The 25,019-nt window shown below is 41.7% G+C and overlaps 2 protein-coding genes across 2 annotated transcripts in view; one reads left to right on the top strand and one right to left on the bottom strand.

Moving 5' to 3' along the window:
* The window catches only part of LOC112402006 (olfactory receptor 10V1-like), a 43,267-nt gene extending 33,754 nt beyond the window's left edge, over positions 1 to 9,513 (bottom strand). Inside the window, exons 1-2 of the mRNA XM_024748535.1 lie at positions 9,330 to 9,513; positions 8,364 to 8,423 (exon numbers count right to left, since the gene is read on the bottom strand). The gene's annotated coding sequence lies outside the window, so the exon portion shown is untranslated. The remainder of the gene's footprint in view (positions 1 to 8,363; positions 8,424 to 9,329) is intronic.
* Positions 9,514 to 9,593: 80 nt separating this feature from the next.
* Positions 9,594 to 25,019, top strand: part of PATL1 (PAT1 homolog 1, processing body mRNA decay factor) — a 33,151-nt gene continuing 17,725 nt past the window's right edge. The window contains exons 1-9 of the mRNA XM_024749357.1: positions 9,594 to 9,759; positions 11,723 to 11,834; positions 19,605 to 19,822; positions 20,126 to 20,206; positions 20,792 to 20,986; positions 21,923 to 22,024; positions 22,454 to 22,543; positions 22,765 to 22,985; positions 24,377 to 24,466. Coding sequence (XP_024605125.1) covers positions 9,745 to 9,759; positions 11,723 to 11,834; positions 19,605 to 19,822; positions 20,126 to 20,206; positions 20,792 to 20,986; positions 21,923 to 22,024; positions 22,454 to 22,543; positions 22,765 to 22,985; positions 24,377 to 24,466 — 1,124 coding nt within the window. The 5' untranslated portion in view covers positions 9,594 to 9,744. The remainder of the gene's footprint in view (positions 9,760 to 11,722; positions 11,835 to 19,604; positions 19,823 to 20,125; positions 20,207 to 20,791; positions 20,987 to 21,922; positions 22,025 to 22,453; positions 22,544 to 22,764; positions 22,986 to 24,376; positions 24,467 to 25,019) is intronic.

The raw sequence follows: 25,019 nt of genomic DNA on the forward strand, positions 1-25,019 counted from the left end.
TGGAAGAATCAATATTGTGAAAATGACTATACTACCCAAAGCAATATACAGATTCAATGCAATCCCTATCAAATTACCAATGGCATTTTTTACGGAACTGAAACAAAAAAATCTTAAAATTTGTATGGAGACAGACACAAAAGACCCCGAATAGCCAAAGCAGTCTTGACGGAAAAAAAACAGAGCTGGAGGAATCAGATTCCCTGACTTCAGACTATACTACAGAGCTACAGTAATCAAGACAATACGGTACTGGCACAAAAACAGAAACATAGATCAATGGAAAAAGATAGAAAGCCCAGAGATAAACCCATGCACCTATGATATGGAGGTTCCCTAAAAAACTAAAAATAGAATTACCATATGATCCAGCAATCCCACTCCTGGGCATATACCCAGAGAAAACCATAATTCAAAAAGACACATGCACCCTAATGTTCATTGCAGCACTATTTACAATAGCCAGGTCATGGAAGCAACCTACATGCCCATCGACGGACGAATGGATAAAGAAGATGTGGTACATATATACAATGGAATATTACTCAGACATAAAAAGGAACGAAACTGGGTCATTTGTAGACACGTGGATGGATCTAGAGACTGTCATACCAAGTGAAGTAAGTCAGAAAGAGAAAAACAAATATCGTATATTAACGCATATATGTGGAACCTAGAAAAAAATGGTACAGATGAAACAGTTTGCAGGGCAGAAGTTGAGACAGAGATGTAGAGAACAAATGTATGGTCACGAAGGGGGAAAGCCGCGGTGGGGTAGGGATGGTGGTGTGATGAATTGGGCGATTGGGATTGACATGTATACACTGATGTGTATAAAACTGATGACTAATAAGAAATGTATAAAAAAGTAAATAAAATAAAAATTTAAAAAAAAAGTGTGGGACACATAGCCAAGGCTCAGATACGCGTGCTGGTGTATAGTCAGATGATTACAGGGAGAAGTAACATGGGTATTGGGGTTTGTAGGCACAAGCAGAATCTGAAATAAGTTTAGAAGGGAATATTCAAGGATTTTTACATCTTGCTCTTAAAAATATATTCATTTCTTGAGAAATTGAAGAAGTTTTCTTGTCTTTTTCCATTAATAATCAAAATAAGATTATATTTATATATTTTTTTTATATAGTCCATGAATTTAAACTGCAGTGAGTTAGCTGTCTTTTTTGATAAACTGAATAATCTGTTGTAACTTGTCTGGTGTTCTGTTAATTTGGTGTGAAGACAGTCTTCTGTTCTTTTGTTTACAGGGTCCCTTTAATTTTGTGGCTCCCCTGGAAGTAATTCTTTTTTTTTTTTCTTTTTTTTGCTAAAAGGTAACAGAGTTACAAGTGCAAAACATTTATTTAATTTGTTTAGATTTATTAAACCATGCCCATTCTCTAGGCCTTTGGGGGCATGATCTAGATAAGAACATACGGCATAATTTATTATTTTCTCAACTCTAGTTATGTGGTAAAGCATTGTTTAACTGTCAATGAGAAAATCTCATATTGCTCTCCATGGAAAAGTGATTTTTTGGATAATGTTCCATTAAATTTAATAAAGGAATATTTTATTTTCTTTAAAAAAAAATCTAGAAACAATAAATGCTAGAAAGGGTGTGGTGAAAAGCAAACCCTCCTGCACTGTTGGTGGGAATGTAAATTGATAGAACCACTATGGAGAACAGTATGGAGGTTCCTTAAAAAACTAAAAATAGAACTACCATATGACACAGCAATCCCACTACTGGGCATATACCCTGAGAGGACCATAATTCAAAAAGATATATGTAAAACAATGTTCATCACAGCACTATTTACAATAGTCAGGACATGAAAGCAACCTAAATGTCCATCAACAGATGGCACATATATACAATGGAATATTACTCAGCCATAAAAAGAAACAAAACTTAGTTATTTGTAGTGAGGTGGATGGTCCGTCATACAGAGTGAAGTAAGTCAGAATGAGAAAAGCAAATACCGTATGCTAACACATATATATGGAATCTAAAAAAAAAAAGGTTCTGAAGAACCTAGGGGCAGCGCAGGAATAAAGACAAAGACATAGAGAATGGACTTGAGGACACGAGGTGGTGGGGCAGGGGGAAGGTGGGGGGAAGTGAGAGTAGCATCGACACATATACACTACTGAATGTAAAATAGATAGCTAGTAGGAAGAAGCTGCATAGCACAGGGAGATCAGCTCGGTGCTCTGGGATGACCTGGAGGGGTGGGATAGGGAGGGTGGGAGGGAGGCTCACATGTGAATAAAAGTATTCCATATTACGTGCAAAAAAAAAAAAAAGGAAATAGTTTCTGGGAATTCCCTGGCAGTCCAGTGGTTAGGACCCAGTGCTTTCACTGCTGAGGACCTGAGTTCAATCCCTGGTCAGGGAACTAAGATACCACAAGCTGCACGGCCAAAAATAATCACTATCATCATCATCATCATCCCTTTCCCGGATTGTGTAAGTGATGAGGGGAATAGTTCCCAATGCCCCAACCCTCGCTCTGCAATGCTCAGAGAGTCAAAAAGAAATAAGGGGAGCAATGACACTGTAAGCTCCCCCTTCTCTTACCAGTTCAGTAATAGAAAAATGTGCAACAAGACTGGCTTTCTGCTTTTATCTTCCAATGCCATGATCTACCCCAACAAACCATCATATTTCCTCACCTCTAACTGACAGCCAAACACATACTCATACAGTAGAGATGTCCCTGCAACCTGTTCTTACTGTCAAGGCCTGGTCAGCACAGAGCTGCCCCTTCTGGGATCCATGGCAGGAGTGGGGGGCCTGCATGTTCTCTTACTCATTCTTTTTTTTTTAAATTTCATTAGTAGCTTTTTAATATGATTTTTTAAATTTATTTATTTATTTAATTTATTTATTTTTGGCTGTGTTGGGTCTCTGTTGCTGCGCGGACTTCTTCTAGTTGAGGCGAGAGGGGTCTACTCTTCGTTGCAGTGTGTGGGCTTCCCATTGCGGTGGCTTCTCTTGTTGCAGAGCATGGGCTCTAGGGTGCGCAGGCTTTAGTAGTTGTGGCATGCGGGCTCAGTAGTTGTGGCTCACGGGCTCTAGAGTGCAGGCTTAGTAGCTGTGGCGCACGGGCTTAGTTGCTCCACGGCATATGGGATCTTCCCAGACCAGGACTCAAATCCGTGTCCCCTGCATTGGCAGGCGGATTCTTAACCACTGCACCACCAGGGAAGCCCTCTTACTCCTTCTTGATTCTCCTTTTAATGGCCCTTCATAGTTTCACCTAGTAAATCTTTTTTCACCTTTAAATAAATAGTATAGGAATGTCCCTGGCAGTCCAATGGTTAGGACTCCGCACTTCCACTGTAGGGGCATGGGTTCCCTCCCTGGTTTGGGAACTAAGATCCCACATGCCACACAGTGCAGCCAAAAAAAAAAAAAGTATACAAAACAAACACTTAAACTTTAAAATGTTTTCTCATTATACTATCAAAAATCATTTTGGACACCCCCAATGGTTACCACATACCACATGTGGTAGGCTGAAAAATGGCCCCCCAAGTCCTAATCCCCAGAAACTGTATGTTACTTTATATGGTAAAAGGGACTTTGCAGATGAGATTAAGGGTCCTGAGATGAGGAGATTATCTTGGATTATGCAGTTGCCCCCACTGTTATCACAGATTATTTATAAGAAGGAGGAAGGAGGGTGGGAGAGAAAAATGTGACAACAGAAGGAGGGTGAGAGAGGGAGAGTTTGGGAGATGCTATGCCACTGGCTTTGAAGATGGAGGATGAGGCCATAAACCAAGGAATGCAAGCAACCTCTAGAAACTAAAAAAAGGAAGAAAACAGATTCTCGCCTAGTGCTTCCAGAAGGAACACAGTACTACAACCCATTTTATTTATTTATTTATTTATTTGATTTCTTTTATTATTTTTTTTTTTTTGCGGTACGCGGGCCTCTCACCGTTGCGGCCTCTCCCGCTGTGGAGCACAGGCTCCGGACGCGCAGGCTCAGCAGCCATTGCTCACGGGCCCAGCCGCCCCGCGGCATGTGGGATCTTCCCGGACTGGGGCACCAACCCGTGTCCCCTGCATTGGCAGGCGGACTCTCAACCACTGCGCCACCAGGGAAGCCCTACAACCCATTTTAGACTCTGACCTCCACAACTATAAGAGAATAAATTTGTGTTGTTTTAACCCACTAAATTTGTGGTAATTTGTTACAGTAGCAATAGTAAACTAATATACTATACCATTCAGCACTTAACTCATACCTAATAAACTACCCCCGTCCTGCTCAAGACACTTTACATAACAGATTATTAACTTTTTACATAATAGACTCTAAAATATATTATTAGCTGTTGGAGGCTGTCATTGAAAGGACATGATCGGGACTTCCCTGGTGGTCCAGTGGTAAAGAATCCACCTTCCAATGCAGGGGATGAGGGTTCAATCCCTGGTCGGGGAACTAAGATCCCACATGCCGAGGGGAGACTAACTCCATATGCTACAACTACTGAGCTCGCGCACCTCAACAAGAGAGCCTGCCGCAAACTACAGAGCCCATGCGCCCTGGAGCCCACGCCACAACTAGAGAGAGAAAACCCACACGCCACAATGAAAGATCCCGCATGCCTCAGCGAAGATCCCAAGGGCCACAACTAAGACCCGAGACAGTCAAAAGAAAAAAAAAAGAAAGAAAAGATATATAAATAAATAATTGAAAAGGACATGATCATCCATGGAGCCATGGGCTGGACCCTGGCAATTGAATACTACACACCCCCTCCTCTGTCCTTGTAATGTACACTTTGCCCACCATTCCCACAGTGGGAGCTATTTTCAAGGACAAGAGAGTAGGATGTTGTTGAGACCACCTGGACAGTATACGTGACTGGTCCTGTTCTGGGCTCCATATCAACTTTTAAGATTCTGGCAGGCGGGTAAGGAGATCTACTTGCTTGCAGCTGCCCAAGACAAGCCCGTATGTAAGTTCTCTTGCTCTGTAGGTACTTCCTACCACCTACCAATCTGGAGTGGCTGCCTCTTTCTTCAGTCTCTCCTTGCCCTCTATGTATGGGGGACCAGTGTGTGAACCAGCACGAGCACGGGCCATTTATTTATCTTGTTAATGAGAGAACCGGCAGGATGTTAAGGCTGGTTCAAAAGAGATATAAGAAACTATGAACTATAACTAGTGTGGAAGAGAATGCTGGAGGGGGCTTCCCTGGTGGTGCAGTGGTTAAGAATCTGCCTGCCAATGCAGCGGACACAGATTCGAGCCCTGGTCCAGGAAGATCCCACATGCCGCGGAGCAATGAACCACAACTACTGAGCCCGCGAGCCACAACTACTGAAGCCCACACGCCTAGAGCCCATGCTCCGCATTGAGAAGCCACCACAATGAGCAGACTGAGCACCGCAACAAAGAGTACCCACCGCTCGCCGCAACTAGAGAAAACCCTCGTGCAGCAACAAAGACCCAACTCAGCCAAAAATAAATAAATGAATGAATAAATAAATAAATTTATTTAAAAAAAAAGAATGCTGGAGTAAGACTCAAATGTTAAATATCATACCAGTTAATATCCGGCAAGGCAATAAAACTGTCCCCTTTGGGATTATCTTTTCTATCAAAATGAAATCATCTCAACTGGACAAAATTAATCTGCAATTTAGCAATCTTCTACAAATTAACATCTAACTTTACTGAGTCTGGTACCTCACTAATAGTAAATACTAAGTCAAACAAAGTTGCCTCCCCTAGAACTTCAAATTATCCTGAAGCAGGCTCGTTAGACAATGTTCTTGTTATAACATAGAAGGGGCGCACAATAACCTTTTTTCCTTATTTCCCAGTTCTGTACAATTTTTCTAAACACACTTGTCCCAGTTACCTATTAGTGAGTAATAAACTACTCCAAAATTTTGTGGTTTAAAACCACAACCATTTGATTATAATACCACAATTTTATGGGTCAGGTATCTGGGAAAGGCTCAGCTGAGTGATTCTTCTGCTTCACATCGTGTTGAATGGGGTCACTCAATGACATTCAGTTGCTAGCTGAGCTGGTCTGGACAGCTTCATTCACGTGTCTGGTGTGGCTGGTAAGCTGGGTATAGCTGGACCCCTCTTCCTCTTCACGTAGTCTCAGGGCCTTTCCACATGACCTCTTCAGCAAGGTAACTGGACATCTTACATGGACTTACACTGTCAATCTTCTTAAAGACTAGACAAAGAACTGGCATAGCATCACCCCCCCCCCCGCCCACAACCATTTGATTATAATACCACAATTTTATGGGTCAGGTATCTGGGAAAGGCTCAGCTGAGTGATTCTTCTGCTTCACATCGTGTTGAATGGGGTCACTCAATGACATTCAGTTGCTAGCTGAGCTGGTCTGGACAGCTTCATTCACGTGTCTGGTGTGGCTGGTAAGCTGGGTATAGCTGGACCCCTCTTCCTCTTCACGTAGTCTCAGGGCCTTTCCACATGACCTCTTCAGCAAGGTAACTGGACATCTTACATGGACTTACACTGTCAATCTTCTTAAAGACTAGACAAAGAACTGGCATAGCATCCCCCCCCCCCCCGCCCCCTGCTCCATTGGTCAAAGCCATTATAATCCAGTCCAGATTCAAGGAATAAGGGAAGTAGAACCTACCTCTTGATGAGAGAACAAAGAATTTGTAGCCTTGTTTAATCTACCACAAGTTTCATCTTATACATTTTTATTTTCATTATATTGCTAATTCTTTTGTCTAAAGTCTGCTGCACCAAGAGTTCCCATAGCTTTCTGGGATGTCCGTCATAACTTTGTTGGCTACATGAGAAATGACCCTCTGGGCAGCCCACCACTCTTTTTCACCCTCTCTATAACCCTTTGCAAGCACTCATGGACAATATCTTAAAGCAGCGGTATGCAAAGTGTAGTCCTAGAACCAATAGCATCAGCATCACCTGGGAACTTGGCATAAATGCAATTCTTAGGTCCCACTTCAGACCTACTGAACCAGAAACACCAGGGATGGGGCCCAGCAGTCTGTTAGAACAAGCCCTCTTGGCGAGGCTGGGAACCACTGTTGTAGAGCTGTACATTACTTAATGAAAATTAATACAACATCTGAAACTAGTCTCACAGGAAGTACATTTTATGTTCTTTTACCATGATCTAAAAAAAAAGAAGCATGTAGAGAATCTGTAAATACCACAGTGGATTATTTACAGCCTCTGGAGACAGGACAGACAATACCAAAGCACGGTGGCTTTCACTAACTGATGTTCTCTCTCAGCTGTGAAAAGCCTTTTCCATATACCCAGGCTCGCAGGAAAGACTTTTCTTCCACTCACTCAAGGGACACTCTCCAGGGGCCTCATATCTTATTTCTACAGAATTACTTGTGAAAAGAATTTGTATCCTCTCTATCTTAATAATGGGCCTATTACACAGCTCAAAAAAATACATTATTCACCTAAAGGGACTCTCATTAATCTCCCTCAAAGACAGTTGGTGCATGGGAAAAACAGGTAATTTTATTGATTGTCTGTATGACACCTTGTTTTCTGTTTCCTTCTCTGCTCTGTATTATTTCTTTCCTTATCTTTTCTTTAAAATTATCCTATAGTTCATTTATATTCAAGCTTTCCTATTTTCTTATATAAACTGCTTTAGCTGTATCCTAAAAGTCTTTATATGTTAATAAGTTTATCATTCAGTTCTAAATATTTTCTGCTTCCCATTATGTTTTCTCAAGTAGTCCATTAATTAGAGGCACGGAGTTTTTTGTTTTTTTTTTTTTTTAATTTCTGATCTCTAACATAATGATCAGAAAACAGGATCTGCAACATCAGGAATCAGCAAACTCTTTGTGTAAAGGGCCAGACAGTAAATATTTCAGGCTTTGCTAGCCAAATGGCCTCCATCATAAGTATACAACTCTGCCTTGGTTGCCCTAAAGCAACCAAAGACAATACGCAAAAAAATGAGGGTGGTTGTATTGCAACAAAACTTTACTTACAAAAACAGGCAGCTGGCCAGATTCGGCTGTGGGTCACAACTTGCCAACCCTTGGCCTACGTGGCACCAGTTCTTTGGTCATTGTGCTGTTACCGGTACTACATGAGGTTTTGTAATGTTCCATGCATGCTTGAAAGCTAATTATCATCTTATCCTTGGCCTGCTCCACTTTAAGCTTTAGGCCTGGCCCATGCAAGCATTCGCTTTTGTAAAACTGTCACAGTGATTAAGAGATTGGATTTTTGGAATCAGAGAGAACTGGTTGTCACTTTCCACTGGGTGGTTTAGGATAGATGAATTAACATCTCTAATCCTCAGGTTCCACATCTATAGGGAAAATTACAGTACCTACCTCACAGGGTTGGCACAAGGCAGACTTCAGTCATTAGTAGAAGTAGTATTAAAATCATCACTGAAAAAAAAAAAAAAAAATCATCACTGAACCACTACTCTGTGAGGCAGGTTTCATTAAACCCATTTTACAAAGAAATTAAGCCTCAGACGTGTTTAGATAACCTGCTCCACATCTGACAGCCAGTGACAAAGTACTGATTCCCACCCATAACTTTTAGTTCCAAATCCAAAGTTTCCACTACTCAGACTCTGATTGATCAATCTGGTCATACTAACATGTAAGGAATTTATGCCACTCCTAGGCGAGGCTGCATTTTAAGACACCGGGAGAAAGGAGTTGCGAAATCCACTCTTTAATTCTTCGAATTAATTCTTTGCGGTCCAAGGTTAGTCCTTATGGGGAAAGAAAGAGTTCTCCAGGGCCGAAAGGGCATGCAAGGTGCTAGCGGAGGTATACCCTCCAAACAGAATTCTGGAGGCAGGCTGCCGAGGCTTACACCCAGGACAAACGTTTTTCTGGGCTTGATCCTCTAAGCAGGTGGTGTCACCCAGCGGCGCACTCAGCCTCGATGACCTTGCTGCCCACGGCTGTGCTGCCCTTCTTGGCTCTCCCACTTCACCTGCCTGGAGCGCCTGGGACCTAAAAATACCTCCCTGGTGGGACCTCCCGGAACATGCATTCGGCTTTTTTTTTTTTAAATCGCCCTCATCACTTTGAGACACACAAATCATAGCCCTGACCCGCTGTCGACTCAGCGGGTGACGTGCCGCTGAAAGTGGCGACGAATTCTGCCCATTTCAATGACCTGAACTTTTATTTTTTCCCCTCCACTCGGCGCATTATCGTATGTCGTGAGGAGTGCCAAGCAAAACCCGCGAAGACCGTGTTGGACGCTGGCAAAACAGTCTAGGAATCTCCATTTCTCCCAGTCCAGGCTAATCCTGGGACTCTTCAAAGCCTTACCCTGTGACAATCACAAGGCTTTTCTCCGCCCCGTCGGTGACGGAAAACTCGTGACTCGAACCTGAGCGCCGGGCGGGCACACAGGAGCCAGGGGCGGAGCTACAAGTCCAGATCGCGAGGAAGCCCCCGACGGGCGGCGCGTGCGCAGTGTCTCGCCATGGGACCTCCTTCCCGCCGCTGAGACTAGGAAGCGGGACGCCAAATCTGTCCCCGCGCAGCCGCCGCCGCCGGGCGCCGAACGGGGCGGCCGCCCTCCCCGAGGCGCGCCTGCGCACGTTCCCACGCACGCTCCGGCGTACGGCGGCGGCCAGGGGTCGCGAGCCGGTGGAGGAACCGCGCGCGGAGAAGCCCGCAGAGTCAGCGCTTCTTCCCTCCCTCCCCTATTCCCCTCCCCGCTCCCTCCCCCCCCCCAAGAATGTTCCGCTACGAGGTGAGTTGTTTCGACCGGAAGTGACCCCTCCCTCCCTCCCGCACGCGCCCCTCTTTCTCCCTCACCCTCCGCGCGTCTGTCCAGCGCTCCTGGGGGGAGGGGGCGGGCGGCGGGACCCGCGCGACCAAACGGAGTGCGTTGGGTCTGGGGTCGCGGGTTTAATCCGAGGGCTGTGAGCTGGCTTCGGGGGGCGGGACTGTCCTATCAGTTGCCACTGAGGAGAGCTGACCTATGTTTTGGGGTGGGGAGGGCCCCTTACGTGCCTTAACCGGACCACCCCGCACACCCGGAGGAGTGAGGAGTAGAGAGCGTTGCACCCACCCTCGGTGTTTCTTGAGGAAGCTTTACCCGAGAAAGCCCAGAGACGCGTTTCCCGCCCTGGACCCGGAACCATCTCCCCTCCAATTACTTATACACACCCCCTTACAAACCGGCGACCGTCAGGTCCCGGGGGCCTGGACTCGCCCTTTGACTGGGGCCAAAGACCGTTTACTAAAGAGGACTCCGAGTTGGGAAGGGGCGTGTCCAGCAGAAGTTCCTTCTGGGCGAGTGGAGGGGGACGTGGGTTTGGTGACGGTCCGGGTATGTAGCAACAGTCGAGAGTCCTGACAGTGTCACTGGTTCGCTGTATGACCTTTAGCGACTCCTAATCATTGGACAGGGTTTCTGGATTTGTAGAACCAAAGGGTTGGTTTAGATGACCCCTAAGAGTCTTTCCAGTGTAAAAAGCAGTGATTTGGTTAAGTAGATCTTTGTGATTTGGGAGTGCTTCTGGAAGTTGCCTGTGATGGGGAAGCAGTTGCATGCTTGCTTTGTGTAAGTTTGGGAGACTTAAGATGGGTAGGATGGCCGTTTGACCTAACCTTTCATTTGGGAACATCCTGGCTAAGAGGTAGCCAGTCAGGGTGTATCCGAAATGTGACTGCAGAGAGCGTGTGGAATTCCGATCCTGAGTCTTTGAAAACTGGGGACACGTATACTTGGTATTTGATAGGAATGGTCCAAGATCAAACTGCCTTTATGTAAACATGGAGAGAGATGATGAGATGCAGTAGGCAAAGTTCCCAAAAGAAAAGAAAACTTGGAAAATAAATCAGTTGAAAACTGAAATGGGGGTGGGAGGGTACGTTTAAGATAGAACACACCTAAGTGGTTAAACTGGTGATATCTAGCGTTGTTTAACAATACCCAATGTTTGCCTAAATCTTTGCCTCATTCGATCCTCACAACATCTTTCTGAGGTAGGTGGTATTGTCCCTGCATTACCACTTAAGAGATTGTGGCTTAGAGGCTAACACAGCCTGAGACAAAATAGATGCTCAGGGGGTATTGAATGAATTAATCAGAAAGGATGTGACTTGCCCAAGTTGGTATCACTTGTAAGAGTAGAGACACAACTTAAACCTGTCACATCACAGCTTTTCAAGAGTTCACTTAATTGTGATTGAACACTTAGCTTTCTCCTTTATCACCAGAGTTTGGATCTGTAGGAAAACAGAAGGGGAAAAGGAAAATGAAGAGAAAGCTTTAAAAGGGAATAATAAAATAGTTGAAAAGGTGACATGAATATGGGGAAGATGAGAATTTCGTTGAAAAATATAGGTAGAACTCAAGCAAAATAATAAAGTGTTCATTTTCACTTGTCATTATTATTGTAACCAGTGATGTAAAGGAAGTTGGCAGGCCTCATTTCTTGGTTGCATGAGGAAATGCTGTTATTAGATTCTTGATAAATAGAGAAATGGAAGTTTGGGGAAAGAGGTTAAATAAGGAATAGGAATGAGAAGCCGAAGGAAAAGGTACTGAAGTCTTCCCGTGTCAGGGAAATTGGGGGATAGAAAAAATGCCACGTGCACAAAAAGTCATGATGAAGCTATTGTGTTGATCGGGAAGATAAAAACATTTTTTTAGAGCGAGGTTGTGAACTTCATGAATAGCTGATCTCTTTTTTCTCTTTTTTTAGTCTTTGGAGGATTGTCCTCTGGATGAAGATGAAGATGCATTTCAGGGCCTGGGAGAGGAAGATGAAGAGATTGATCAATTCAATGATGATACATTTGGGTCAGGTGCAGTTGGTAAGTGAGGTCTTTCTTTTATAATGTCATCTTGGTCTCTTGCTGTTTTCAGATGCTCTCTTTTATAAGTACTTTTGTCTAAGTAGGCGTAACCTCATTCACAAAGTTGGCAAACTGTTCTGTTCTTCACTCCAAGCATCTACCCTCCTCCTCTGGGCTTCTTTTTGCCTCACTTATAAAATCAAGTGTTTTCTAAGCCCTGTCCCTTCCAGCTTTATGATCTATGGCTCTAAGTTGACACTATAAGGAATTCAAATGATTAGAGAAGTGGACATTTTACAAAGGTTTAAATAATCCTAGAAGAAGGAAATTTTTATTTGTGGAACATGGAACTTAAGGAAAACTAGTGGATTAGGAGAAAACTCAGATTCAGATGTATATGTTTTAAAATTCAGTTGATCAATAATGTATTGCATGACCCTGCTATTGCCCTATAGTATATTCAATAAATAAAGTTTTTTATTCCAAGAATTTTGGTGATAGAAAGTCTTCATAAGTTAGAAACGTGATGTGCACAGATGAAATTTTCTCATCCTTGGGTATAGATAAATATTCCTGGTGTTGGAAGTGGTTAAAAAATTAAAGAGCCAAGCTAAACTAGAGGCCACAGTTATAATTACTGAGATGAAAGGTTTAGGGAGCAAGCTTACATAATAAAGTTTGAGAGTTAGAGATCCTGGAACAAGTATACTAATAAATTAAAATTAAACTGTACTTTGGAAAGATGAATAGGTAAGGGAAGTTCCTGGTGGTCCAGTGGTTAGGACTCTTCGCTCTCACTGCCAAGGGCCTGGGTTCATCCCTGGTCGGGGAACTAAGATCCCGCATAACCCGTGCAGCCAAAAAAAAAAGAATAGGTAAGGCCAGAAACTATAAAACCCTTAGAGGAAGCATAGGCAGAACACTCTATGACATACATCACAGCAAGATCCTTTTTGACCCATCTACTAGAGAAATGGAAATAAACAAATGGGACCTAATGAAACTTAAAAGTTTTCCACAGCAAAGGAAACCATAAACAAGATGAAAAGACAACCCTCAGAATGGGAGAAAATATTTGCAAATGAAGGAACTGACAAAGGATTAATCTCCAAAATATACAAGCAGCTCATGCAGCTCAATATCAAAAAAACAAACAACGCAATCCAAAAATGGGCAGAAGACCTTAATAGACATTTCTCCAAAGAAGATATACAGGTGGCCAAGAAACACATGAAAGGATGCTCAACATCACTAATCATTAGAGAAATGCAAATCAAAACTACAATGAGGTATCACCTCACACTGGTCAGAATGGCCACCATCAAAAAATCTACAAATAAATGCTGGAGAGGGTGTGGAGAAAAGGGAACCCTCTTGTACTGCTGGTGGGAATGTAAATTGATGTAGCCATTATGGAGAGTAGTATGGGGGTTCCTTAAAAATCTGAAAATAGAACTACCGTATGACCCAGCAATCCCACTACTGGGCATATACTCTGAGAAAACCATAATTCAAAAATAGGCAGTACCACAGTGTTCATTGCAGCACTATTTATAATAGCCAGGACATGGAAGCAACCTAAGTGTCCATCAATGGATGAATGGATAAAGAAGATGTGGTGCAGATATACAATGGAATATTACTCAGCCATAAAAAGAAATGAAATTGAGTTATTTGTAGTGAGGTGGATGGACCTAGAGACTCATACAGAGTGAAGTAAGTCAGAAAGAGAAAAACAAAAAACAAATACCATATGCTAACACATATATATGGAATCTAAAAAAATAATGGTTCTAAAGCACCTAGGGGCAGGACAGGAATGAAAACGGAGACGTAGAGAATGGACTTGACACGGGGAAGGGGAAGTTGGGATGAAGTGAGAGAGTGGCATGGACATATATACCCTACCAAATGTAAAACCGATGGCTAGTGGGAAGCAGCCACATAGCACAGGGAGATCAGCTTGGTGCTTTGTATCCACCTAGAGGGCTGGGATATGGAGGGTGGGAGAGACACGCAAGAGGGAGGAGATATGGGGATATATGTTTATGTATAGCTGATTTACTTTGTTATACAGCAGAAACTAACATATCATTGTAAAGCAATTATACTCCAATAAAGATGTTAAAAAAAAACCCAAAACATTTTATAGAGGTAACATTTTAACCACAATTCTGTCAGTATTGTGGGGTTTTGTTTTAGTATTGTTTTAAAATAATTTCTGTAATTGTTTTAAAATATTATCTTGTAGCTTTAATTTTGTCCATTCCATTTCAATAAGATTTGATGAACACATTTGGAAAAAAAAAAAGATGAATAGGTAAGAGTCCGTGGAACTCTCTTTGCTTTGACTGTTGGTGTTGAAAAGCAGCAATGACCACATTTATGTTGGGATGTGTGAATATGTGGGATTTCAAATATTCAAGTTAAGTAATAAGAAGAGGAAATTTATCAGTAGTGGGTAACCCTAAAATGTTCAATATCAAAAACAAATAAGAGGTCTTAAAAATGTTGTATTAGGACTTCCCTGGTGGCGCAGGGGTTAAGAATCCACCTGCCAATGCAGGGGATATGGGATCAATCCCTGGTGGGGGAAGATCCCACATGCTGCTGAGCAGCTAAGCCAGTGCGCCACAACTACTGAGCCTGCGCGCCACAACTACTGAAGCTCGCCCACCTAGAGCCCGTGCTCCGCAGCAAGAGAAGCCACCACAGTGAGAAGCCCGCACACCGCAACAAAGAGTAACCCCTGCTCGCCGCAACTAGAGGAAGCCCACGTGCAGCAACAAAGACCCAATGCAGCCAAAAATAAAATAAAATAGTTGTACTGGTTACTGGTTTTGCACTGACCTAAACAGCTTAAGTTTATTTAAGCTTAGACTGAGTTGAATGAACCGGCAAAAATGAAAGAGCATACTATTTTCAATCAGGGTTTACAGAATTCCTTGAAGAGCTAAAACTGCTGCTGTTGGAAGCAGCAAGAGAAGCATTTAAGGTAGAAGCTAGGCTTATTGCAGAAGGGAACCGAAGACCTTTTGGATTACAGCCATAGTTTAGGGGATGAGATTGTCCAAGAGGATGACATGATCTCAGATGCTGTTCTCTATCCATGGAGATCACAGGGAAAGGGACATAGAATAGAATGACAAAAGCAGGGAATTGATGTGAATTGCAAATTATATTTGAAACTTTAGTAAAAACCTATAGAATACAATAGAAGCTATAAACAGTCTGTGCTTGTTTCTGGAGCTCTTTTTCTCTTAAAATATTGTACTGAATGTTACCATTTTTTAGCAAATTCATCTGTGCTAAAATGAAATTTATTAAAATGAAGTATGCTGAGGTTAGCCAGCATGGTAAATGTCCTCAGTTTGTAACCTGGACAGAAGAGGAATAGTTTGGCCTTCTCATTGACTTCCAGAGTGCTAGACAGTCTTTTTTTCTGAGTTCCTATGTTTCTCACAAGATGAGGAAAGTATTGCCTTAAAAGAATTTTAGAGTGTGCAGAACTGCATTTTATGTGATGAAAAAGCCCCTAGGGTTACACAGTAAAAGAACAGGTGATAAAAAGTAAAGGCAGTTGGGCTTCCCTGGTGGCGCAGTGGTTGAGAGTCTGCCTGCCGATGCAGGGGACGCGGGTTCGTGCCCCGGTCCGGGAAGATCCCATATGCCACGGAGCGGCTGGGCCCACGAGCCATGGCCACTGAGCCTGCGCATCCGGAGCCTGTGCTCCGCAGCGGGAGAAAGCATATGGTTAGCCTATTTTGTACCCTGAGGCACAAGGATGATTAAGGACTTCTTGGTCAACAAAGTTTATAATGGAGAAAAGATTTCCCAGTGTGAGCCCTTTCCATTGAGAGTATAATATACTTGAATTGTGAAGTTAAAACCTTAGTTCCTCATCTTGATATAAATACTATACGGGTTTATAAAAAGAAAATTGCTTTCTAAGTCAACCTGTGACTTATTTAATATACTTCTAAAGGTGGATATACAGCTGGTGTAGAGAATTTAAACCAGGAGATAAAATGTCAGACCTGTGACATACATTTTGGTTTGTTGGTTTTTAACTCAAGGAGTGAGTATCTTGAGTAATACCTGTTAGTACCGTAGTTATTTTAAGTCACTGGCTACAGATGCTCTGATGTCACCTTTCCTTAAGAAACTAGTCACTGTCTTCTGCATGGAAAAATGTTTGCATTATCTTTGAGCAGTAAATGGGCCACGGTAATCTCAACTTGTTCTCTAAAAATAAAAGCTTACACTTACAAGGTGCTTATTATGTGCTAGGGACCATTCTGAGTGTTTCATGTATATTGTTAATCCTCGTAGCAGCCTTGCAAGGTAGGTACTATTATTATCCTCATGAAGAAGGAAAATGCCAGAGATGTTAAGTAACTATAAATACAGTCAATGTAAGCTACCAGTTATGTTTTAACAGTCTCTGGGGGATCTTTGGGAATCTCCTGCCTCCACATGGAAGGGCTCCCCATTCTTTCTACTTCCTTTTTATTGATAGCTGCTAAAATCTTTAGGGACTGAGATTGCTCTAAAATTAAATCACCTCTACTTCCTGTTCATTTTGTTTTTATTCAGAAGCAAATATCTCTGAGACAGACTTGAGGGGAATTACCACAGCAAGCATACATTTATAAAAGCAGCCAGGAATTCAGTAACCCACCTCAGGGTATAGGTTAATTAGTTGAAGGAAAACAGTTATCTCTTTCCCTTCATTTCTCTGTTATTTTTTTCCCCTGACCTTTATCATTTTGACCAATGTGGGTTGAGGTCAAGCATTGGCATATCTAAGTATGTTTTTAGGTCATTTGAAAAAGATACAGAGTGAGGTATCCTTTTATACTAAGGACGTGTGATCTCTGACATTACTGTTTCAGATGATTTTTCGCAAGAGCAAGAAATATCTAAAATGAACATGATGGTGTTCTGTGGCATAGGTTTCTTTGCTTACATGTTTGAAAAAGTAACAATTCACAACAGAGCCTTTCTCACAGAATATGGCTACTTAACCAGCATTTTTTAAATTAATTATTAAGGACAAATAGATTATCATCTTTGGTGGGACCTAGTAAAGTTAGTAACTAGGATTATGAGAAGTGAATGAAATCAATGCAAATTAGAGCTCTTTTGCATTAGAATCAATCTTAACAAATCAGTTTCTTAAATTTGGGAAATAAATGTTTAAAAAAATCCCTTAATTCAGGATTATAGACTCCCTTTTTTTTTTTCCAGCATTGTTGAGTCAGTAAAATTGCAAAAAGCAGTTAGTCCTTCAAAAGATGCTTAGCTTACTCTTCCTTAGCAAAGCTGTTACAAATATTAATATCACAATTGATTTTTAATTACACTGTTCTTTAAGCATATTTTTTAAATAGCTGATAATTTAAATTAGTGCTGTAATTTTCATCTAAAGTAGATTTTTCCCTTTACCACAAGTAGTACATTCACATCTACCACAGTGCTCAAAGACTAGACAGTGGTTCTGATCATACAAATTATAAATTTGGGAGTCCCACTTACCTCGTTTTTTTTGTGTTTTGGCCGCGGCATGTGGGATCTTAGTTCCCTGACCAGGGACTGAACCCGTGCCCCCTGCATTGGGAGCATGGAGTCTTAACCACTGGACCGCCAGGGAAATCCCTTACCTTGTTTTTTTGGATCACTAGTGTTATATGATACATTTTTATATAATAAAAGTAGCAATTTTAAATGTTTATAATCTGACCCTGAAAGGGACTTAGGCTACTTAAATTTGTTATACATCTGAAACTAATGTAATGTTGTATGTCAACTATACTTCAATAAATAAATTAAAAATTGCAAATAATCCAAATTTCCATCAGTAAGGGATAAGTTAAATTACTTTATTAGTAGAGTAGAATCTTATATAGGTATGAAAAAGAATGAGATGATATTATCAGTAGTTATGTGTTCCCACTTTAAAAAATTTAACATACCTGAAGAATTATGGGGAACTTTCACTTTCTAAGTTACATATTTGTGTAATGTTTAAATTTTTTTAACAAACATGTATTTTAACAAGTTGCATATGAGCCCTTCAGAAAGTCTAAATCTTTTTTTAAGTGGCTACCATTAATTACACCCTTAGTATATATCAGGCACTTTTTTTTTTCTTTTTTTCTTGTCGTGGTGCTCCCACTTCTTCCTTCTCCTTTCTTTAAATGAGGTATATAGAAAAATATGGGGAGGATTGTCATTAAGGACACTTTTTCAGAATTCTGTGTTTTTATGTTAGTAATTACCTGTTATCTCTCTGTTTTGAATTTTGCAGGACATACAAAACAAAACTAAAATAAGAATAAAAATATATAACATTTACAAAAGGATACATGGGGTTTTGGTGGGTTAGAAAGTAGTGCATGTTCAGATGAGGTGAAGGTAGAATTAAAATGAAAAGATTATTTAGGGAAAGCTTCAGTGAGGAGGGAAAGGTATCTGAATTTGAATGCTGAAAGGAGCAAAGTAGTAGAGCTTTTATGATGGAGTCAGAAGGGCATGATGAGCGATGAGGTCGAGGAGAACTGGAATGAGAGAAGTGACGGAAGTAAGGTCTGGTTCTAGAGAAGCCGATAGAAGGTTCTGAAGATTTTCATCTGTGCTATAGCTAGACCCAAAAACAATGCTGTGTCAGCATAAAAAACAAAAAACAACAAAATAACCTAGTGCCAGTGCTACAGATTATATAGTAGTATGTAGAAATAGACAGTTAAAGCAGAAGAGGACCGACGCTGGTCCAAGTCACCCTCACCTTTCCTGTGGCATACTTGTAGTAGCCTCCTAACAGGCCTCCGTGCTTCCAATAGTGTTGCCCCCTTCTCTGCAAATCTGTTTTCAACACAGCAGGCAGAGTGATTCTTTCAAAAAGTCAAGCCACATCCAAACCTCCAGCGGCCCCCATTTCAGAGTGGCTCTAAAGGCCCTGTAGGAGCTCTCCCACTTTGACCTCATTTTTCTTCTCCTCTTCACCCCTGTTCATTCCAATCCAAGCACAGTCCTTGCTGCTTCTCAAAATCGTCAGTCTCTCATCTTAAGGCCTTTTTACTGACTGTCCCTCTGCCTGCGACACTCTTCCCCTAGATATCCACATGGCTAGCTTATTCTTGATACTTTGCTCAAATGTCACCTTCTCAATGAGACATACCTCTGACCATCCTATTTAAAGGTTTCAATGTGCTTCTCTTCCACCGTATTCCTGTAGCATATCATCTTCTAATATAGTATCTCATTTACTTATTCGCTATGTTCATTATCTATTATCTGTCTCTTCCCTGCTCAAAAAGCCACAGGCGGGCAGGGATCCTTGTCTGTTTTGTACACCAGTGTATCCCATGCACCTAAAACAATGTCTGTCACGTAAGAGATGCTCACAAAATACTAATTGAATAACACAAATGGATTTAAAAGCTTGTAAAGAAGATGCCACTTACCTAAGAGAAAGTTGTACGCTAGCGCGAGCTTTTGCCCGAAATATCACAGAATCTCAAACCAACAGGTTGTACTGTATCACCAACTTAGAAATCGGTTTCAGAATATCGTTTGCACATCGTTGCTAATGTATTAAGCTGTTACTCCAAAAGTCTGAGTTTATTCCTGGTAGGATGTTAGTTGTTCTCAATAGTGCAAAGCCCACTTTAAATGTGCCCCTTAGTTTAAACCTTATTTCATGACTCTAGATGGATAACAGAAGAATTTTATAAAACTTTTTTATTCCAATATGAACTCTGTTTCTTTTTTATGATTTCCTTATAGATGATGATTGGCAGGAAGCACATGAGCGCCTGGCTGAATTGGAAGAAAAGCTGCCTGTGGCGGTTAATGAACAAACAGGCAATGGAGAAAGGGATGAGATGGACTTGTTGGGTGATCATGAGGAGAATCTGGCAGAAAGGCTCAGTAAGATGGTGATTGAAAATGAACTAGAAGATCCAGCCATCATGAGGGCAGTACAGACCAGGCCAGTGTTGCAAGTAAGTTACTGTGATCTGAGAGCTATAGCACACTGGTAATTAAAGCAAAGTGTTGGGCTTGGCTATTTTATTCCACCTACTATACTGAGAGAATTACATGTGCTATAGAAATTTGGTAGTATAATTCCTGATGATAGCAATTCTAGAGATGAAGTCGGGAAATAAGGTCGATTCTAGAACACTGTGGTTTCTGTTCTCAAGCAGTTGAGGCTCTTTGGGAGCTTTGCTCACCGAAAGCTGGTAAGTTGCCCAGCGAGCCCGCCCTCTTCTAGACTTTGTGTGTGTGTTTTCCTTTTTTGTTAGCCCCGACCAGGAAGTCTCAATTCCAGCATCTGGGATGGATCTGAAGTTCTGAGGCGAATCCGAGGACCACTGCTTGCTCAGGTATTAAACGTTTTCTCGTTGTATAAAAATCCTAATACCCCAAAGCTGGCTCCTGTTGTTGTCCTTTCCTTACTGGAACAATGTATGGATGCATATCCTTTGCCGGTCTTAACGTTGATTATGTCGCCCAGCACCCATAGCTGGACCTGTTGACTGTGCCCTCCCCCAGACTCTGTGGTAATGCTCACTTGACTGTGCTTTCTTTGAAATGGTTGAAAGGGGCCATTGGGACTCAAATTTGACAGCTTATGATTTGAATTACTTAAAGTCATTTTTAGGCAAAACTATAGGGACAGAGAACAGATCAGTGTTTGCCAGTGGTTGGGGGTGGTAGGAGAGGTTGACTACAAAGGAAGTTTGGGGTGTAATAAAACTTACGTGTCTTGATTTTGGTGTTAGATCCAGGACTCTTTGCATTTATCAAAATTTAATGCTATACACTAAAGAGGGTACACATTTTTACTGGATGTGAGATAAAACTAAATAAAAAAATTTAAAATAATTTCTCAAGATATCTGGCATCTGTAAAGGTTATTAAAACATTTCAAGGTAGCTAATTTTTTTTAACACTACTTCCTCAATTAGGAAATGCCTACAGTGTCTGTGTTAGAATATGCCTTGCCTCAGAGGCCCCCACAGGGCCCAGAAGATGATCGGGATGTTTCTGAGCGTGCGTTACCGAGGCGGTCAACTTCACCTATCATTGGGAGTCCTCCTGTTAGAGCTGTCCCCATAGGCACCCCACCTAAGCAGATGGCTGTACCCAGCTTCAACCAACAGGTACCTCTCATTAACAGGCACTCAGCCCAGGATATTGGGAATCTGGGCAAAATTATTTGGGAAATTGGTGATGCTGGGAGGAGGGTGGAAGTTTGGGGTAGGCATTAGATTAGAAAGAAAAGTAGCCAATTAGAGGAGAAGTTAGTACAAATAAGAGACACATTCCCCAATGCCCATTGCTGGTGCTACTACTGTTGCTGCTGCCTTTTAATTGGGGGAGGAAAAGGGTAGTGAACCACATTTAGTGTAAATGTCCTTTTTAAAGTGTTTTGCTGGCTGCCCAAAACATTGGCAGAGAGGTAACTGAAAGCTGGGGGGAGTGGGAACACACAGCATTGTCCACATCCCTTTTTACCTTTAAGATATCCCTGCTTTCCCTAGAGCCTGTGCAGTCCTGTTCCATAGACTTTCCTCCACCTGAAACCAGCAGCTGAAAAGGAAGGCCAATTTGGAAGGTATGGGGGGAGGGTGGTATTGGTATGGCCTAGTTAGGCTCAATATCCTATGAAATGGTGGAGTCACAACGTACACGAAAGAGCTGAGCATGGCGGCCATATCATAGGGACTTCAGAATAGGACTTAGTTAATCCTCCAGCTTTCTTATCATTCCATCTCCCTCACTGCTACCAAAATATATCCTCTTGGAGAGAATTTGCAAGTCAGAATATCTGCTGGTACCTCCCTCAGATAGCATGGAAGGGTGGGGATAACTGGAGAATTAGCTAAATCTTCCTCAGTTAAAAGTGGCACATTGCTTGATATTTGTGAGAGGAAGTGACCAAAGGTTCTGTATGTGGACCAAAGCCATAGCAATTTGCTTAGAAGTAGGGCTTTGCATTGAGTTCTGTGTCTCTGCCGGTACTCGAGGGGAGGAAGAATAGGTAGAGAAAAAACTGACTTCACTGAGTGTAGTTGTATATATGTTTGTCCTGATAGGTTCTGTGTCCGAAGCCTGTCCATGTTCGACCCCCAATGCCACCACGCTATCCTGCTCCCTACGGTGAGAGGATGTCTCCAAACCAGCTCTGCAGTGTCCCGGTATGTCACTTTACAATCTAATGAAAATATTTTTTGATCACTGCCTAGTATATAGACATCTCCTAAATCTTACATGTTTTTTATAATCTCCATACTTGAATTTCTGGATCTTATAGTCCCCGGGTCAGAAGACATAGTTCATCACGTTCAGCTATTTCTTACCTCAACTCTTTTCTTATCTTAAAAATCTAAACTTGACATGATCAGGTTTCTTGCTATTATAGTCCCTCATTCTACTTCTTTCTCTTTCACGTTACATGATCATAGTGCTTTCTAACTTCCAGCATTACTCTTTCATATTCCTTCAGTGGACAGCTCAGCTCTACAATTTGAGAGTTTTTCTATCTAAGTTAATTCTGTATTTCTATTGAGTTCCCCTGTTATTTACCTGTTTTCATGGTATAAATATAATTTTTTTTTTTTTTTTAGAACTCTTCCCTACTGGGTCACCCTTTCCCTCCTAGTGTTCCTCCTGTTCTCAGCCCCCTCCAGAGAGCCCAGCTTCTTGGAGGAGCACAGGTAAGCCTAGGGTTAGCTCAGCCCTTAAAGAGCTTTCTCACTTTCCAAAGGTTCACTAGCTGATATCCCCCTTTTTTGCTGTTAATCAGTCACTGCCGCCTCTTAATGTTTCCTTTACTTTCTCAGACAAAGTTACTGATGGAAGCAGTATTCACTTTTCTGTGGATAAAAGTAAGGGGACTTGCTGATCAACTGAATCTGAGATCTTGTGCCTCTTGTAGCTACAGCCTGGACGGATGTCTCCCAGCCAGTTTGCACGGGTCCCTGGATTTGTTGGTAGTCCACTTGCTGCCATGAATCCCAAGTTGCTGCAAGGGCGAGTTGGGCAGATGCTTCCCCCAGCACCAGGCTTCCGTGCCTTCTTTAGTGCTCCAGCCCCTGCTACACCGCCTCCTCCTCAGCAGCACCCTCCTGGCCCAGGGCCTCACCTGCAAAACCTAAGGTACACAAAACAGATGCCTCCGTTTATCCATTGTCATCTAAGCCTCCTGATCATTGACGTTTAGTGCTGTAACATAGAAGTCTGTTGATATTTGCAAGTGATATATTTTGAGATGTTATTTGATCCTCAAGTTGCCAAACACAGAAATGTTTGACCGTCTCCAGGCTTTCTTATGAATCACGTTTCCCTCCAGTCACATGCTTCCTGTGTACATTTGCACATTACTAATCACCTTTTTTATTTCTCCTGAAGTTTCTTATGTCTCACTTATTTCACAAACACACACAGACTTACGTATGCACGAAGTGTTTGTCATTTAACAAGAATTATCGTATACTAAGGAACAGAGAGGAAGTTCCCTTGCGGTCCAATGGTTAGGATTCGGTGCTTTCACTGCCATGACCTGGGTTCAATGCCTGGTTGGGGAACTAAGATTCTGCAAGCTGCACGGCTCAGCCAAAAAGAAAAAAAAAAAGGGAACAGAGATATAGATGTTGAGTTGTCAGCTAATCTCAGTGCTAGCTAGTTGCTTGCTTCCACTGTGGTTTTATAACAGGAGGGGTTTAAGTTCCTGCTTCAGTGAAATTGTGTTTTATTACATATCGTATTGTATCAGTTAGGATTCTCCAGAGCAGCAGAACCAGTAGGATATAGATAAATAAGTAAAGAAGAAATTTACTGAAAGGAATTGGCTTGCATGATTGTGGGGCTGGCAAGTCCAAAATTCATAGGGCAGGCCAGCAGTCTGGACATTTTGGTAGGAGTTGAGGTTGCAACCTTGAGTCTGAATTTATAGGGCAGGTGGGCAGGCTGGAAATTCAGTCAGGACTTCCGTGTTCTAGTCTTGAGGCAAAATTCCTTCCCTGGGAAACATGTTTTCCTTTCAACTGATTGGGCAAGCCCCCAACCACATTATCGAGGGTCATCTCTTTTTTTCTTAAGGTCAACTAATTGTAAATGTTAGTCGCATCTACAAAATACCTTCACAGCAACATCTAGTTGAGTGATTGTCCAAACAACTGGCCAGCTTAGCCAAGCTGACATATAAAATTAACTATCACACATATATGTTTCAGTGTCATTCCCAAATACTTGAAACTAAGTACACTAAATCTATTAGAGACTTCTCTTTAACAGGAGCAAAAAGAAAAAGAGTTAAACTGCTTTACTGCTGATTCATTCTAATTTTATGATTGTCCTCTTAGGAGTTGAGAATTGGCTTTTGTGGAAGACGTAAAAATACAGTGGCGTCTTCCTTCTGAAAGATCTTAGAATAGACTTTAGCATTCCCTTGGGTGAACCTGTATGAAGTTATCCTGTACTGACCACGTTGTTAAAAACTTCAAGTCATCAGGATGACAGAATTGCACATCTTTTCCCTTTTTGTTTAGATCACAGGCCCCAATGTTTAGACCAGACACAACCCACCTTCATCCTCAGCACCGTCGACTCTTGCATCAGAGACAGCAACAGAATAGGAAGTAAGTACTTATCCTACTCCTTTGTGGTTTCTTAACTTGGCTTTCATTTTTGACTGATTTAGTTTACTTTTGAAGTAAATGTCATCAGTATTGCACTTATTTTAACTGGTTAAGTCAGATCATATATGCTGTTATTTTATGTTTCCACTGCACAAATTCTTTTTTTTTTTAATTTTTGAATTTTACTTATGTTTTATACAGCAGGTTCTTATTAACTATCTATTTTATACATATTAGTGTATACATGTCAATCCCAATCTCCCAATTCATCCCGCCACCACCACCCTTCCCCGCCACTTTCCCCCCTTGGTGTCCTTGTCCATATGTTTGTTCTCTACATCTGTGTGTCTGTTTCTGCCCTGCAAACCGGTTCATCTGTACCATTTTTCTAGGTTCCACATATATGCATTAACATACGATACTTGTTTTTCTCTTTCTGACTTACTTCACTCTGTATGACAGTCTCTAGATCCATCCACATCTCTACAAATGACCCAATTTCATTCCTTTTTATGGCTGAGTAATACTCCATTGTATATATATACCACATCTT

Source organism: Neophocaena asiaeorientalis, unplaced genomic scaffold (assembly GCF_003031525.2).
Source record: "Neophocaena asiaeorientalis asiaeorientalis breed wild unplaced genomic scaffold, Neophocaena_asiaeorientalis_V1.1 scaffold43, whole genome shotgun sequence".
Lineage (NCBI taxonomy): Eukaryota > Metazoa > Chordata > Mammalia > Artiodactyla > Phocoenidae > Neophocaena > Neophocaena asiaeorientalis.